The 19049-nt window shown below is 36.7% G+C and overlaps 1 protein-coding gene across 1 annotated transcript in view; it reads right to left on the bottom strand.

The window, feature by feature from the left end:
- LOC145326156 (adhesion G protein-coupled receptor L3-like) overlaps positions 1 to 19049 on the bottom strand; it is an 83674-nt gene that overhangs the window by 20980 nt on the left and 43645 nt on the right. The window contains exons 14-17 of the mRNA XM_080169339.1: positions 17444 to 17522; positions 16816 to 16905; positions 14930 to 15046; positions 11889 to 12011 (exon numbers count right to left, since the gene is read on the bottom strand). Coding sequence (XP_080025465.1) covers positions 11889 to 12011; positions 14930 to 15046; positions 16816 to 16905; positions 17444 to 17522 — 409 coding nt within the window. The remainder of the gene's footprint in view (positions 1 to 11888; positions 12012 to 14929; positions 15047 to 16815; positions 16906 to 17443; positions 17523 to 19049) is intronic.

Raw genomic sequence — 19049 nt, 5'->3', positions numbered from 1 at the left:
CCCCTTACCTTAATTTATATAGCATAGCCCCTACATAGCCTCTCCATCGCCCCTTAATAGCTCCTTACCTTAATTTATATAACATAGCCCCTACATAGCCTCTCCATCGCCCCTTAATAGCCCCTTACCTTAATTTATATAACATAGCCTCTACATAGCCTCTCCATCGCCCCTTAATAGCCCCTTACCTTAATTTATATAACATAGCCCTACATAGCCTCTCCATCGCCCCTTAATAGCCCCTTACCTTAATTTATATAGCATAGCCCCTACATAGCCTCTCCATCGCCCCTGAATAGCCCCTTACCCTAATTTATATAACATAGCCCCTACATAGCCTCTCCATCGCCCCTTAATAGCTCCTTACCTTAATTTATATAACATAGCCCCTACATAGCCTCTCCATCGCCCCTTAATAGCCCCTTACCTTAATTTATATAACATAGCCTCTACATAGCCTCTCCATCGCCCCTTAATAGCCCCTTACCTTAATTTATATAACATAGCCCTACATAGCCTCTCCATCGCCCCTTAATAGCCCCTTACCTTAATTTATATAGCATAGCCCCTACATAGCCTCTCCATCGCCCCTTAATAGCCTCTTACCTTAATTTATATAATCCTTACCTTAATATATATAACATAGCCCCTACATAGCCTCTCCATCGCCCCTAAATAGCCCCTTACCCTAATTTATATAACATAGCCCCTACATAGCCTCTCCATCGCCCCTTAATAGCTCCTTACCTTAATTTATATAACATAGCCCCTACATAGCTTCTCCATCGCCCCTTAATAGTTCTTACCTTAATTTATATAACATAGCCCTACATAGCCTCTCCATCGCCCCTTAATAGCCCCTTACCTTAATTTATATAGCATAGCCCCTACATAGCCTCTCCATCGCCCCTTAATAGCCTCTTACCTTAATTTATATAATCCTTACCTTAATATATATAACATAGCCCCTACATAGCCTCTCCATCGCCCCTAAATAGCCCCTTACCCTAATTTATATAACATAGCCCCTACATAGCCTCTCCATCGCCCCTTAATAGCTCCTTACCTTAATTTATATAACATAGCCCCTACATAGCCTCTCCATCGCCCCTTAATAGCCCCTTACCTTAATTTATATAACATAGCCCTACATAGCCTCTCCATCGCCCCTTAATAGCCCCTTACCTTAATTTATATAGCATAGCCCCTACATAGCCTCTCCATCGCCCCTTAATAGCCTCTTACCTTAATTTATATAATCCTTACCTTAATATATATAACATAGCCCCTACATAGCCTCTCCATCGCCCCTAAATAGCCCCTTACCCTAATTTATATAACATAGCCCCTACATAGCCTCTCCATCGCCCCTTAATAGCCCCTTACCTTAATTTATATAACATAGCCTCTACATAGCCTCTCCATCGCCCCTTAATAGCCCCTTACCTTAATTTATATAACATAGCCCTACATAGCCTCTCCATCGCCCCTTAATAGCCCCTTACCTTAATTTATATAGCATAGCCCCTACATAGCCTCTCCATCGCCCCTTAATAGCCTCTTACCTTAATTTATATAATCCTTACCTTTATATATATAACATAGCCCCTACATAGCCTCTCCATCGCCCCTAAATAGCCCCTTACCCTAATTTATATAACATAGCCCCTACATAGCCTCTCCATCGCCCCTTAATAGCCCCTTACCTTAATTTATATAACATAGCCTCTACATAGCCTCTCCATCGCCCCTTAATAGCCCCTTACCTTAATTTATATAACATAGCCCTACATAGCCTCTCCATCGCCCCTTAATAGCCCCTTACCTTAATTTATATAGCATAGCCCCTACATAGCCTCTCCATCGCCCCTTAATAGCCTCTTACCTTAATTTATATAATCCTTACCTTAATATATATAACATAGCCCCTACATAGCCTCTCCATCGCCCCTGAATAGCCCCTTACCCTAATTTATATAACATAGCCCCTACATGGCCTCTCCATCGCCCCTTAATAGCTCCTTACCTTAATTTATATAACATAGCCCCTACATAGCCTCTCCATCGCCCCTTAATAGCCCCTTACCTTAATTTATATAACATAGCCTCTACATAGCCTCTCCATCGCCCCTTAATAGCCCCTTACCTTAATTTATATAACATAGCCCTACATAGCCTCTCCATCGCCCCTTAATAGCCCCTTACCTTAATTTATATAGCATAGCCCCTACATAGCCTCTCCATCGCCCCTGAATAGCCCCTTACCCTAATTTATATAACATAGCCCCTACATAGCCTCTCCATCGCCCCTTAATAGCTCCTTACCTTAATTTATATAACATAGCCCCTACATAGCCTCTCCATCGCCCCTTAATAGCCCCTTACCTTAATTTATATAACATAGCCTCTACATAGCCTCTCCATCGCCCCTTAATAGCCCCTTACCTTAATTTATATAACATAGCCCTACATAGCCTCTCCATCGCCCCTTAATAGCCCCTTACCTTAATTTATATAGCATAGCCCCTACATAGCCTCTCCATCGCCCCTTAATAGCCTCTTACCTTAATTTATATAATCCTTACCTTAATATATATAACATAGCCCCTACATAGCCTCTCCATCGCCCCTAAATAGCCCCTTACCCTAATTTATATAACATAGCCCCTACATAGCCTCTCCATCGCCCCTTAATAGCTCCTTACCTTAATTTATATAACATAGCCCCTACATAGCCTCTCCATCGCCCCTTAATAGCCCCTTACCTTAATTTATATAACATAGCCCTACATAGCCTCTCCATCGCCCCTTAATAGCCCCTTACCTTAATTTATATAGCATAGCCCCTACATAGCCTCTCCATCGCCCCTTAATAGCTCCTTACCTTAATTTATATAACATAGCCCCTACATAGCCTCTCCATCGCCCCTTAATAGCCCCTTACCTAAATTTATATAACATAGCCTCTACATAGCCTCTCCATCGCCCCTTAATAGCCCCTTACCTTAATTTATATAACATAGCCCTACATAGCCTCTCCATCGCCCCTTAATAGCCCCTTACCTTAATTTATATAGCATAGCCCCTACATAGCCTCTCCATCGCCCCTGAATAGCCCCTTACCCTAATTTATATAACATAGCCCCTACATAGCCTCTCCATCGCCCCTTAATAGCTCCTTACCTTAATTTATATAACATAGCCCCTACATAGCCTCTCCATCGCCCCTTAATAGCCCCTTACCTTAATTTATATAACATAGCCTCTACATAGCCTCTCCATCGCCCCTTAATAGCCCCTTACCTTAATTTATATAACATAGCCCTACATATCCTCTCCATCGCCCCTTAATAGCCCCTTACCTTAATTTATATAGCATAGCCCCTACATAGCCTCTCCATCGCCCCTTAATAGCCTCTTACCTTAATTTATATAATCCTTACCTTAATATATATAACATAGCCCCTACATAGCCTCTCCATCGCCCCTAAATAGCCCCTTACCCTAATTTATATAACATAGCCCCTACATAGCCTCTCCATCGCCCCTTAATAGCTCCTTACCTTAATTTATATAACATAGCCCCTACATAGTCTCTCCATCGCCCCTTAATAGCCCCTTACCTTAATTTATATAACATAGCCCTACATAGCCTCTCCATCGCCCCTTAATAGCCCCTTACCTTAATTTATATAGCATAGCCCCTACATAGCCTCTCCATCGCCCCTTAATAGCCTCTTACCTTAATTTATATAATCCTTACCTTAATATATATAACATAGCCCCTACATAGCCTCTCCATCGCCCCTAAATAGCCCCTTACCCTAATTTATATAACATAGCCCCTACATAGCCTCTCCATCGCCCCTTAATAGCCTCTTACCTTAATTTATATAACATAGGCCCTACAAAGCATCTCCATCGCCCCTTAATAGCCCCTTACCTTAATTATATAACATAGCCCCTACATAGCCTCTCCATCGCCCCTTAATAGCCTCTTACCTTAATTTATATAACATAGCCCCTTCATAGCCTCTTCATCGCCCCTTACCTTAATTTATATAACATAGGCCCTTTATGGCTCCTGTACAGCCTCTGTAATTGTATTGCCCCTTCATTATAGAAGGTAGGGCATTAAGGTAAGGAAGGAATGTGACCCTCTACAGTTTTAAATTTAAGTTTTAAAAGGATGACAAGGATGACAACATTTATAAAAGCAAAGCTCTGAAACGGTAGAAAAAAGTTTAAAGGAAGCCTGCAAGAAATACCACGCTTTAACTGCTGAAAGACTGCCACAAGTAGACCAAATACCCCAAATTTGAAGCCTTCAGCTTCTATAACAAAAAAGTTCTAGGCATTTTAAAATGACATTTTATGTACAATGGAAATTTTGAAAGAATTGCAATGCTCATGTTGAAAACTTTAAAATTAAACTACGTGGCCTAGAAACAAAATTATAAGCTTATTTTTTTTGTCATAAATTTAGGTTTCCAGTAACTAATTATATTTTTACAATAAAAATACCCATTTTTATAGTCAAAATCATTAAAAAAAAATAAGTTTTACTTGCGTTGTACCGAATGTACTGTAGCCAATCAGAAGGCTGAATCAGCTTAACAACCAATCACAGCTAAGCTTGTATTAGTTTACCCCTTTGTTTCCGCTATGATTTTCGTTTAAAAATGCAATTTAAATCGATTTTTTTTCATAGATTTTGACTATGAAATGTGGTGTTTTTATTGTAAAAATGTAATCAGTTACAGGCAATCTAAGTTTCTGACAAAGATAAGGTTATAATTTTATGTCTAGGCAACGTAATTTAATATTGTTTTTTCTTTTATGAGCATTGGAAATCTTTCAAAAATTCCATTGTACATAAAATGCTATTTTGAAATGCCTAGAACTTTTTTGTTATTGAAGCTGAAGGCTTATAATTTGGGGTATTGGGTCTTCTTGTGGCAGTCTTTTAGCAGTTAAAGCGTGGTATTTCTTGCAGGCTTCCTTTAAACTTTTTTCTACCGTTTCAGAGCTTTGCTTTTATAAATGTTGTCATCCTTGTCATCCTTTTAAAACTTAAATTTAAAACTGTAGAGGGTCACATTCCTTCCTTACCTTAATGCCCTACCTTCTATAATGAAGGGGCAATACAATTACAGAGGCTGTACAGGAGCCATAAAGGGCCTATGTTATATAAATTAAGGTAAGGGGCGATGAAGAGGCTATGAAGGGGCTATGTTATATAAATTAAGGTAAGAGGCTATTAAGGGGCGATGGAGAGGCTATGTAGGGGCTATGTTATATAATTAAGGTAAGGGGCTATTAAGGGGCGATGGAGATGCTTTGTAGGGCCTATGTTATATAAATTAAGGTAAGAGGCTATTAAGGGGCGATGGAGAGGCTATGTAGGGGCTATGTTATATAAATTAGGGTAAGGGGCTATTTAGGGGCGATGGAGAGGCTATGTAGGGGCTATGTTATATATATTAAGGTAAGGATTATATAAATTAAGGTAAGAGGCTATTAAGGGGCGATGGAGAGGCTATGTAGGGGCTATGCTATATAAATTAAGGTAAGGGGCTATTAAGGGGCGATGGAGAGGCTATGTAGGGGCTATGCTATATAAATTTAGGTAAGGGGCTATTAAGGGGCGATGGAGAGGCTATGTAGGGCTATGTTATATAAATTAAGGTAAGGGGCTATTAAGGGGCGATGGAGAGGCTATGTAGAGGCTATGTTATATAAATTAAGGTAAGGGGCTATTAAGGGGCGATGGAGAGGCTATGTAGGGGCTATGTTATATAAATTAGGGTAAGGGGCTATTTAGGGGCGATGGAGAGGCTATGTAGGGGCTATGTTATATATATTAAGGTAAGGATTATATAAATTAAGGTAAGAGGCTATTAAGGGGCGATGGAGAGGCTATGTAGGGGCTATGCTATATAAATTAAGGTAAGGGGCTATTAAGGGGCGATGGAGAGGCTATGTAGGGCTATGTTATATAAATTAAGGTAAGGGGCTATTAAGGGGCGATGGAGAGGCTATGTAGGGGCTATGTTATATAAATTAAGGTAAGGAGCTATTAAGGGGCGATGGAGAGGCTATGTAGGGGCTATGTTATATAAATTAGGGTAAGGGGCTATTTAGGGGCGATGGAGAGGCTATGTAGGGGCTATGTTATATATATTAAGGTAAGGATTATATAAATTAAGGTAAGAGGCTATTAAGGGGCGATGGAGAGGCTATGTAGGGGCTATGCTATATAAATTAAGGTAAGGGGCTATTAAGGGGCGATGGAGAGGCTATGTAGGGCTATGTTATATAAATTAAGGTAAGGGGCTATTAAGGGGCGATGGAGAGGCTATGTAGAGGCTATGTTATATAAATTAAGGTAAGGGGCTATTAAGGGGCGATGGAGAGGCTATGTAGGGGCTATGTTATATAAATTAAGGTAAGGAGCTATTAAGGGGCGATGGAGAGGCTATGTAGGGGCTATGTTATATAAATTAGGGTAAGGGGCTATTCAGGGGCGATGGAGAGGCTATGTAGGGGCTATGTTATATATATTAAGGTAAGGATTATATAAATTAAGGTAAGAGGCTATTAAGGGGCGATGGAGAGGCTATGTAGGGGCTATGCTATATAAATTAAGGTAAGGGGCTATTAAGGGGCGATGGAGAGGCTATGTAGGGCTATGTTATATAAATTAAGGTAAGGGGCTATTAAGGGGCGATGGAGAGGCTATGTAGAGGCTATGTTATATAAATTAAGGTAAGGGGCTATTAAGGGGCGATGGAGAGGCTATGTAGGGGCTATGTTATATAAATTAGGGTAAGGGGCTATTTAGGGGCGATGGAGAGGCTATGTAGGGGCTATGTTATATATATTAAGGTAAGGATTATATAAATTAAGGTAAGAGGCTATTAGGGGGCGATGGAGAGGCTATGTAGGGGCTATGCTATATAAATTAAGGTAAGGGGCTATTAAGGGGCGATGGAGAGGCTATGTAGGGCTATGTTATATAAATTAAGGTAAGGGGCTATTAAGGGGCGATGGAGAGGCTATGTAGGGGCTATGTTATATAAATTAAGGTAAGGAGCTATTAAGGGGCGATGGAGAGGCTATGTAGGGGCTATGTTATATAAATTAGGGTAAGGGGCTATTTAGGGGCGATGGAGAGGCTATGTAGGGGCTATGTTATATATATTAAGGTAAGGATTATATAAATTAAGGTAAGAGGCTATTAAGGGGCGATGGAGAGGCTATGTAGGGGCTATGCTATATAAATTAAGGTAAGGGGCTATTAAGGGGCGATGGAGAGGCTATGTAGGGCTATGTTATATAAATTAAGGTAAGGGGCTATTAAGGGGCGATGGAGAGGCTATGTAGAGGCTATGTTATATAAATTAAGGTAAGGGGCTATTAAGGGGCGATGGAGAGGCTATGTAGGGGCTATGTTATATAAATTAAGGTAAGGAGCTATTAAGGGGCGATGGAGAGGCTATGTAGGGGCTATGTTATATAAATTAGGGTAAGGGGCTATTCAGGGGCGATGGAGAGGCTAAGTAGGGGCTATGTTATATATATTAAGGTAAGGATTATATAAATTAAGGTAAGAGGCTATTAAGGGGCGATGGAGAGGCTATGTAGGGGCTATGCTATATAAATTAAGGTAAGGGGCTATTAAGGGGCGATGGAGAGGCTATGTAGGGCTATGTTATATAAATTAAGGTAAGGGGCTATTAAGGGGCGATGGAGAGGCTATGTAGAGGCTATGTTATATAAATTAAGGTAAGGGGCTATTAAGGGGCGATGGAGAGGCTATGTAGGGGCTATGTTATATAAATTAGGGTAAGGGGCTATTTAGGGGCGATGGAGAGGCTATGTAGGGGCTATGTTATATATATTAAGGTAAGGATTATATAAATTAAGGTAAGAGGCTATTAAGGGGCGATGGAGAGGCTATGTAGGGGCTATACTATATAAATTAAGGTAAGGGGCTATTAAGGGGCGATGGAGAGGCTATGTAGGGGCTATGTTATATAAATTAAGGTAAGGAGCTATTAAGGGGCGATGGAGAGGCTATGTAGGGGCTATGTTATATAAATTAAGGTAAGGGGCGATGGAGAGGCTATGTAGGGGCTATGTTATATAAATTAAGGTAATGGGCTTTTAAGGGGCGATGGAGAGGCTATGTAGGAGCTATGTTATATAAATTAAGGTAAGGGACTATTAAGGGGCAATGGAGAGGCTATGTAGGAGCTTTGTTATATAAATAAAGGTAAGGGGCTATTAGGGGCGATGGAGAGGCTATGTAGGGGCTTTGTTATATAAATTAAGATAAGGGGCTATTAAGGGGCGATGGAGAGGCTATGTAGGGGCTATGTTATAAAAATTAAGGTAAGGAGCTATTAAGGGGCAATGGAGAGGCTATGTAGGGGCTTTTTTATATAAATTAAGGTAAGGGGCTATTAAGGGGCGATGGGGCGATGGAGGAGCGATGGAGGAGAGATGTAGGGGCCATCAAAGTACAATGTAATATAAATTTGTGAAAGGAGCGATGAAGGGGCGATGTAGGAGCGATGGAGGAGCGATGGAGGAGCGATGTAGCAGCGATGTAGGGGCCATCAAGTTGCAATGTTATATAAATTTGGAGAAGGAGCGATGAAGGGGCGATGGAGGAGCGATGTAGGAGCGATGTAGGGGCCATCAAGTTGCAATGTAATATAAATTTGGAGAAGGAGCGATGAAGGGGCGATGTAGGAGCGATGAAGGAGCGATGTAGGAGCGATGTAGGGGCCATCACAGTACAATGTAATATAAATTTGAAGAAGGAGCGATGAAGGGGCGATGTAGGAGCGATGGAGGGGCGATGTAGGGGCCATCAAAGTACAATGTAATATAAATTTGAAGAAGGAGCGATGAAGGGGTGATGTAGGAGCGATGGAGGGGCGATGTAGGGGCCATCAAAGTACAATGTAATATAAATTTGGAGAAGGAGCGATGGAGGAGCGATGAAGGGGCGATGTAGGAGCGATGTAGGGGCCATCAAGGGACTAAGATATATATAATAGTGAAGGGGCCATGAAGAGGCGATATTTAATTAAATAGCCCCTTGGGATAAGAGGACATATCATCTCCTCTTTAGAAGGGGCGATAAAGGATCATTTAATCGCCTCTTAGGGCAAGGGGCTATCAAATCGCTCCTTTCAAGGAGTCATAACATCGCCTCTTGTTATAAGGGGCTATTAAATCGCTCCTTTCAAGGAGCCAATACATCGCCCCTTGTCATAAGAGGCGATCAATTAAAATCATCGCCCCATATGGAGCGATGTCATGGAAAGGACTATACCCCAAATTTGTAAGTAAATTTCAAAACTGCTTAATTACAGGATACTGTTTAGGACATACCACCATTTTTGGAACTTGATTCTAAAGATGCTTCGCTTAAAACATTGTTGTAATAGAAAAAAAGTATTCCAAAATTCAAATTAATAGGATTTTTTTTATCAAATAAAGAATTGTTTTTAAATTGTTAAAAGCAACTTGTTTTAAATGGAAGTAAGGACTTACGATTGTTAGTTGCTACGCTTCCTTAATCAACAAGCAAAGTTTAAAATTAATAGGACAATTTTAACAAGTCTAAATTAACGAAAAAAGATAACTGTACCGGACGAACCATTTTAATTATAGAAAAGATTCGCTTTAAAAATACTAAATAACCAAAAATCAAGGACACTTAAAGGATTTTATATTATTTTCTTCTTAAAATATTTTATAAAATGTTCTATTTTTTTCCTATTTCTTTGTTTAGGGGAACAAAATGTCTCAAAAATCAACCATGTGACGTCATAAATATGAGGGAGATGAGAGGAGAAGTGTGAAAAAAAACCTAAAAAGGAGATGGATAATTTTTTTGGCACTTTGTCCCCCTATTTTATTTGTGCAGTTTATTAATTTTAATTTGTATCAATAGTTTCAAGATTTAAATGCTAATAGTTGGCCCAATACTTTTTTTGTTGTTGTTAGATTGGTGTTTTTTTTAAGTGAACAATTCTAAGACCTATGAGATGCCACTCACCAATGAATATAAACATTTTAACCTAATTTGTCTGTTTTCAAATACTTTTTTGGTTACACTGAAGCAACATAGTAATGATGTCAGAGATAAAAAAAGTATTTTCTTAATAAAATATTCTGGTCATAACCCAGAGAAAAAGCAATCAAACAAGAATAATCCATTTCATAAATAAAATACATGCCTTTACCATGGGGAATAAATTAAATCTGTACATAGTTTAGTGAGAGAGGGGACATTGGGCCGTTTATTACATAAGTCCCCAAAGTTTTCTTATTGGTTTGCCTAACAACTTTGGGTATTTTTATTGAATTTTAATTATTTGTTTCATTAAGTATGTTCAAACATTTCCACCAACGCATTTCTTATACACATTATTTTGTGAATAATCATTGGGAGTACACATGATCTTTTCGGCCATTGTCTTATCTTTTTAGATCCCTGGTATTGTTTCTTACCTATCTGACTTAATTTAGACTTAAAATAGAGTAAGATTATAGAGTAGCTTTACTTGAACTTATAAAGGTTTATTTTAATAAAATTCTATTCAATTCTATTTTTTAAATGTTTTTTTTTCAGTGCTACAAAGGGATAAGACACCAAATTGATTTAGACCTAATGATGAAAAACAAAACCATAACTTTTGTAGGTTGATATTATTGGTGGAAAAGTTTGAAATCAATGGTCCTAGGACAAACGCAGGAGTGGAAACCTAACCTAACCTATTTCAAATCATATTTTAGGTTTTTTTTATATGCCTAACCCCTGCGGGGGGCTTATTTGTATATTCATATCTTAACCTAACCTAACCTGTATAGAAATACTTATTTCAATTAATATTTTAACACTCCTGCGTTTGTCCACTCCGACGTTTGGGACTCCTGCGTTTGTCCTGGAACCAAATCAATCAATCAAAATTCAATAAAGCTAAAAAGTATCCAATGTTTCTGGTCCAAAAATATGATAACTTGATTAAAAACTTTGGGTACCAGTATAATATAAAGTTCAATGTCCCCTTCCCAGATATTTTTGTGAATTATAGAGTAGTCACTCTAAAACCAAAGAAGAAGATATCAAATACTTTTCCCATTGATATTCTATTCAAATATGTCCGGGTCCAATACATTACTTTTTATTGTAGCACAGTAGATTTGCAACTTTTGGTAGCCTAGTACTGTATTGTTATATTATTGTTACTAAAAGACTTTAAAAACAGCTTCAAATATATATTATTCAATCATTCATGGATAACTTTTCTTTTTTTAGTATTTGACCAATGCACTAAGGATAGATAACAGATCTATAGTATAGATTTATATACAGATAGCTTTTCTCTCTGCTCGTAAATTGTATACTGCTACTTGGCTGTGTAAATATTCCAGACACCATTGGTTTATTTTTTAAGACCCAATTGAGAGTCGGCATAAGGTCATTGGGATATGGAAATACAGTTATTTACCCCATTCCCCCTCTAGGTTTTTACTCTAATTAATGGATGATTGTTTAACCCTTAACAGTAGGGGCCCCTTTCCATAGGCGTCCAAGGTGGGGGGGGGGGGGGTAATGGGGCGATTACCCCCCCCAAACTTTTAATTACAACTAGAAGGCTACATGCCCCCCACCCCACAACCCCCCATCGTTAAAGGTTTAAAGAAACCCGTGGTAAGTAGGTATTGGTTATTAAATCTTTACACAAAACATTAAAAAGTCTCATGTATCTTAAACAGCAGCCGAGTAAATCATATTTTTGCAATATAGAAAGACTGACACTATAAAACATAGAGTAGCTTCACTACAGAAAATCTATCTGTACCTCATTAGTTGGTGTTTGGTAGATAAAATCTGCAACAAAACAAACTATGACAATGGCTGCTGGCACAAGGTATCCTGCCATCATACTGCCAGCTATATTTCTGGAGCTACTCTGATCAAATACCTGAATATTGAATAATAATAATAACAGAGGTACTAGGTATCCTACCATCATCCTGCCAGCTATACTTCTGGAGCTACTCTGATCAAATACCTAAATATAATAATAATAATAAATACAGGTACAAGATATCCTGCCATCATACTGCCAGCTATACTTCTGGAGCTACTCTGATCAAATACCTGAATATTGAATAATAATAATAACAGAGGTACTAGGTATCCTACCATCATCCTGCCAGCTATACTTCTGGAGCTACTCTGATCAAATACCTAAATATAATAATAATAATAAATACAGGTACAAGATATCCTGCCATCATACTGCCAGCTATACTTCTGGAGCTACTCTGATCAAATACCTGAATATTGAATAATAATAATAACTAGATGTACAGGGTACTCTGCCATCATACTGCCAGCCATACTTCTGGAGCTACTCTGATCAAATACCTGAATATAATAATAATAATAACTAGAGGTATAGGGTACCCTGCCATCATACTGCCAGCTATACTTCTGAAGTACTGTATATTAAAATTATACTCAATTAAATTAGATGAAATTAGTGCTTGCCCTGGAAGTGCCTAGCGTGCACAGACCCTCTACCCTTTCATTTTTACAAATATATTAAAAATAAAGGCAGGGGGTTGCATTTACCCTATCCTAAACTAAAAATCGTCCATTGTTTGTATATTTATTTTAAGATAGGGGGGGGGGGGGGAGGAACTATCTGCTCGACTTTAAGGATATCGCTATAAATTTAACTCTTTTATCTGTACACTAGCGGCTTCGCCCCTAGCCTCTAGGGGCTTTGCCCCAAGTGGTATAATTACATCTTCTATTACCTACCCAGCTGAAAATGCGAATGGATCGCAAATTTTCGTAAATAACTGGCGCATTCGCACAATTCGAAAAAATTCGTAAAATTTGTAAAAATTTGTAAAAATTTGTAAAAATTGTAAAAATTGTAAAAATTTGTAAAAAAATTGTAAAAAATTTTAAAAATTTGTATTTTAAAAAAAATTTAGGGGGGATTTTTTTGTTTTTGGGGGGTTTGGGGGTGTCCCATCCCCCAAAAAATTAGCTTAAAACCACCACAGGACCAATAGGTATATACCCTGAAGAGTAGAATCCGATCGGTTCAATTGTTACCGAGATCTTAAGGGACAGACGGACAGACATCAAGCTACTTTGTATTATAGATAGTAATATGAAATACATATTCTTGTAAGATGGTAACAAAACACTTTAAGACACTATGAGGCATAAAATCAGTTGTTATTATAAAAATATGTTAATTCTAGAACACAAGGGGTAGAGCTGCAGACGCGCGTCAGACGCCTGTTTACTACAGGGAATAATTTTTTAAAATCAGCTGAACAGGATCAAATATCGCAATCCTTCCCCCCCCAAAAAAAAAAAAAATAATTCACAGCCTTCGAATGGGTTTTATATTTGAGGCTGACGCGCGGCTGCCGAGCCCTGACAAGAGGAGAATGAGAAAGACAAATATCCGTCGGCAATATTCGAAACATTTAATTAAAGGAACACTCCTTGGTTTTTTCATTATTAGAGATTTTTATAAACATAATTTTTTTGATCTCATACATTCTAAAATGTATAAACCCGCGATGGTGGTGTAACATTAAGCGCATCCGCTCGTTGCCTAGTGGGTAAACAGTTCGATTCTCAGCCCATTTTTACAAATGAATATTTGGCTAGAAATTGATAAATGAGCAAAAAGTATATAATAATGGATAAGACCCTGGATGAAAAATCTATATGTATCGCTAATGATGATAAACAAAATATACCCCTTTTACAGCTGTACATTGAAATTAATGGTTGAAAAGTTTGAACACTAATAGTTTTGAACCGATCAATCAGACTTAAAATAAGACATTATGGTTATAAACTTTGGGCAACACGGTGAAACTTACAGTTTAATATTTCCTCCATTACTAGCCCCCTCCAAATTAAAATAACACATTAGATTACCCCCCTCAAATCTTTAACAACCCTCATTTTATCCCTCACAAAAAAAAAGCTTGGATGTCCTTGGCCCCCTACCTCCCTTATAGATTGAAAATCTAAGAGTTATAGATTAGAATAAGAGAGTGACCCTTTAAACTTTGTTCCAGTTCAGAATGTATAATTTACAATGTCTATAGTAATCTAATTTACTTTATTCTATAACTAGTGGGGGCGCCTTTTACCTCAATGGAAATAGTTTAAGAAGGTAAGGGGCTAGAAAAATAGCCTAAACCCTTCCCAAGGATGAAATATAGTAGTAAAATAGCCAAAAACCATCCTTTGACTCTTGAATCTTCCCTTAAAAGGAGTACCCAATCAGTTCAGTAGTTGTTTAAATCTTAAGCTTTAAACTTTTTACTACTTTATGATAGGATTTCATGATGTATGTAAAGGAAGGAAGAAGACTGAAAATTACACTGGTACCCAAAGCTTGATAACCTCAATACTTTATTTGTTAGCCTAAAAACTTTTATTACTTTCATTACATCTAAATAGCTTTGTTTAAACTAGTAGTGTCCAAACTTTTCAAATGAATTATTAATCTGGGACTGAATGATTTTGTTTCTAATCTTTGGGGATGCACATCATTTTATCGTCCATTGCCCTTGATAATATTTATATATTGGAGGGAGAAGACAAGAGACTATAAATTATTCTGGTCTTCAAAAATTTATATACACATCCGCTTTTAATATTATTATTTCAACTTGATTGTACAAACTTACAGTTTCCAAAATTTTCTCCAATAATTTTAATCTACAAAAGGGGTAATTGTCTTTATTTTAATTAGGAAATACATCAATTTATCGTCAATTGTCTTATCCCTTAAGATCTGTAGTTTCGCAACTATTAGACAAAGGATTTTTAATCAAAAGTATATTTTACCTTTACAAGAAGCAGATAAATTTGGTATCCTTCAATAAACATCCAAGCAAAGGAGGCTAACAGGCTGTAATGTAAGGCACAGGCTATCAGCATACAGGCTACTGTATTACTAGTTTCCTAAATATATATATACACTATTATCTATCTATCTATCTAGGTAGCTAACAGACTGTAATGTAAGGCACATGCTATCAGCATACAGGCTACTGTATTACTAGTTTCCTAAATATATAAATACACTATTATCTATCTATCTATCTAGGTAGCTAACAGACTGTAATGTAATGCACATGCTATCAGCATACAGGCTACTGTATTACTAGTTTCCTAAATATATATACACTATTATCTATCTATCTATCTAGGTAGCTAACAGACTGTAATGTAAGGCACATGCTATCAGCATACAGGCTACTGTATTACTAGTTTCCTAAATATATATACACTATTATCTATCTATCTATCTAGGTAGCTAACAGACTGTAATGTAAGGCACATGCTATCAGCATACAGGCTACTGTATTACTAGTTTCCTAAATATATATATACACTATTATCTATCTATCTATCTAGGTAGCTAACAGGCTGTAACGTAAGGCACATGCTATCAGCATACAGGCTACTGTATTACTAGTTTCCTAAATATATATATACACTATTATCTATCTATCTATCTAGGTAGCTAACAGACTGTAATGTAAGGCACAGGCTATCAGCATACAGGCTACTGTATTACTAGTTTCCTAAATATATATACACTATTATATATCTATCTATCTAGGAGGCTAACAGGCTGTAATGTAAGGCACATGCTATCAGCATACAGGCTACTGTATTACTAGTTTCCTAAATATATATACACTATTATCTATATATCTATCTATCTAGGTAGCTAACAGACTGTAATGTAAGGCACATGCTATCAGCATACAGGCTACTGTATTACTAGTTTCCTAAATATATATATACACTATTATCTATCTATCTATCTAGGTAGCTAACACATGATATCAGAATACAGAATACCTGTATTCCAAACATAAAGACTAGCTCAGCTGTTAACAAAGATATACAGAGGTTTACATGGATTATATCTTCTGTTAGTCTGTCTATCTATCCCTCTATCTATCTATCTATGTATCTAAATATTTCTATCTATCTATCTCTCTACCTGTATACCAAACATAAAAACTAATTCAGCAGTTAACAAAGATATACAGAGGTTTACATGGATTATATCTTCTGTTAGTCTGTCTATCTATCCCTCTATCTATCTATCTATGTATCTAAATATTTCTATCTATCTATCTTTCTACCTGTATGCCAAACATAAAGACTAGCTCAGCTGTTAACAAAGATATGCAGAGGTTTACATGGATTATATCTCTGTCAGTCTGTTTCTATATATCTCTATCTATCTATCTATCTATCTATCTATCTATCTAAATATTTCTATCTATCTATCTTTCTACCTGTATACCAAACATAAATACTAGCTCAGCTGTTAACAAAGATATGCAGAGGTTTACATGGATTATATCTCTGTCAGTCTGTTTCTATATATATATGTATCTAAATATTTCTATCTATCTATCTTCCTACCTGTAATCCAAACATAAATACTAATTCAGCAGTTAACAAAGATATACAGAGGTTCACATGGATTATATCTCTGTCAGTCTGTCTCTATATATCTCTATCTATCTATGTATCTAAATATTTCTATCTATCTATCTTTCTACCTGTATACCAAACATAAAGACTAGCTCAGCTGTTAACAAAGATATGCATAGGTTCACATGGATTATATCTCTGTCAGTGTGTCTCTATATATCTCTATCTATCTATCTATGTATCTAAATATTTCTATCTATCTATCTTTCTACCTGTATTCCAAACATAAAGACTAGCTCAGCAGTTAACAAAGATATACAGAGGTTTACATGGATTATATCTCTATCAGTCAATGAGTTCCACTAAAATAAAATATTCCATTAGCATGTTTATAATACTCAATTGCTATTTTAATTCTATGCTTTTTTCCCTTTTTTTGTTATCTTCAAGATTAAATACAAGACCCCCAAAGAATTCCAACAAATGAGCTAATGGTTTTACAAAACTTTCACTACTAGTGTAATTTACAGTCAAATATGCCTTTCTCCCTTGTATGTTTTTTTTTGCACTGGTAGTTTGAACCAACATAGTTTTTAAGCCAACGAATACGGGAAAGGTTGTATAATACTTTGGGTACTAGTAGTGTAATTTAACCCCTCCCTTCCTGATATGTTTTTTTTACATTTATGGTTTAAACTAGGTAACAAATAAAGAGCCCAAAGTTTTTTTTTAAGCCAATGAATAAGAGAAATGTTTGGTTATCAGTGTAATTTTCAGTTCAATACACACTCCCTCCTTGGTTAATTTAAACTAACCAATACAAGTTTAAGCCAAGACATGAGATTACAATTTTGTAAAACTTTGGGTACCAGGTAAATTTACAATTTAATTATTTATTACCTGAGCTAAAAATAGTAGAGTTGTGATGACCAAACAAGCAATAGAAATAGATAGACCAATCACTGTTATCATTGTTAATCTAAATATAAAAATGGAGATAGCTAGACCAATCACAGTCATCATTGTCGTTCTAAATACAACAATAGAGATATCTACAGGGTGTGCAAAAAAAATGCGGACATTTTTAAAATTAAGATTGCGCGGCTTGTGTTAATAGTAGAAAAACGTTATGCATACCATTAGAAGTCTTTGAAGTCTATTTTTTGGAAATATGAAAACGATTTCTGTGCTACGCACAGTTTAGGTGCTATGTGGTAAAATGTCCCAACTGGCTTAAAACTTGACTTGAGAGTAAATCATTAAAGATTAAATTAAAGGGTATGCAAATAAAAATACTTACATTTTTAAAATTATATTTGCTCGGCTTGTGTTAATGGTAGAAAAATGTTTGCATACCTATGGAATCGCTATAAACTCAATTTTTTGGAAATATAAGAACCATTCATGTGCTACGTATGATTTATGAGCTATGTTGTAGAATGTCCCAACTGACTTAAAACTCAAAACAAAAAAAATCCACTTATCCCACATTTATCAATACAGCTCCTAAACTAAAAAAAGCACAAAAATCGTACTTATTTTTTAAAAAATAGAGCTTATGACGGTTCTAACGATATACATAGCATTTTTCTACTATTCACACAAGCCGAGCAGTTTGAATTTTAAAAATGTCCGCATTTTTGCATATCCTTTTTTTTTATCTTTAATGATTTACTCGCAAGTCAAGTTTTAAGTCAGTTGGGACATTCTACTACGTAGCTCCCGCGCAATTTGAATTTTAAAAAGATACATATTTTTTTATATACCCATTAGTGCCGAGCGCCACTTTTATGGGCCAATCGAGCTGAAAATCTCAGGGAAGCTTTATAATGGTAAAAACGGAATTCCAATTTTTTTGTTTTGCTCTAGTGGCGTGCACAGGAAAGTTGCAAAAAAACCTGGTTCGGCCCGACCATAAATACCAACCAGGCATTATTTGGGTGGTTTCCGCCGGCATTGAAACCCGGTTTTGTAGTAAAAACCCGGTTATTTCGGCCGTTTCGGGTAAAAAAGCCCGTTTGTCGAAGTTTTAAAACCCGACATACACAAAAAAAGGGTGTAAAAAAATGATAAAAAAATTATATAAAAATAATAATTTGAATAAAACGAATTAACAAATAGATGTACTTGTCAATAAACATTAGATTTCACGAAAAAAATCAGCAACTTTACTATAAAAACAAAAAAGTTAGAAGGGTATTTTGAATTTTCATGATTTTCAAATTTTGTTGAGTTATACCGGCAAATGGAAGTAAGCTAAACTGCCTGCTTCAGGGGGAAATGAAAGCCAGGGTAGTAGAGGGGGGATTCATACTGAGAATGATGCAATTATGAAGCCGGAAACCGGTTTTTTTTTCATTTTTCGGAACTGGGTTTTAATACCTGGTTCGTCACTAATGGGTGATTTACTCGCAAGTCATTTTCATATTTCCAAAAAATAGACTTCATAGCGGTTCTAGCAGTATGCATTAAGTTTTTCTACTATTAACACAAGTCTCGCAATCTG

The sequence above is a fragment of the Acartia tonsa genome, chromosome 1 (genome assembly GCF_053477335.1).
Source record: "Acartia tonsa isolate MP-2025a chromosome 1, ASM5347733v1, whole genome shotgun sequence".
Lineage (NCBI taxonomy): Eukaryota > Metazoa > Arthropoda > Copepoda > Calanoida > Acartiidae > Acartia > Acartia tonsa.
Note: the sequence above shows the minus strand (reverse complement) of the source record. Positions and strands in the feature narration are given on the sequence as shown.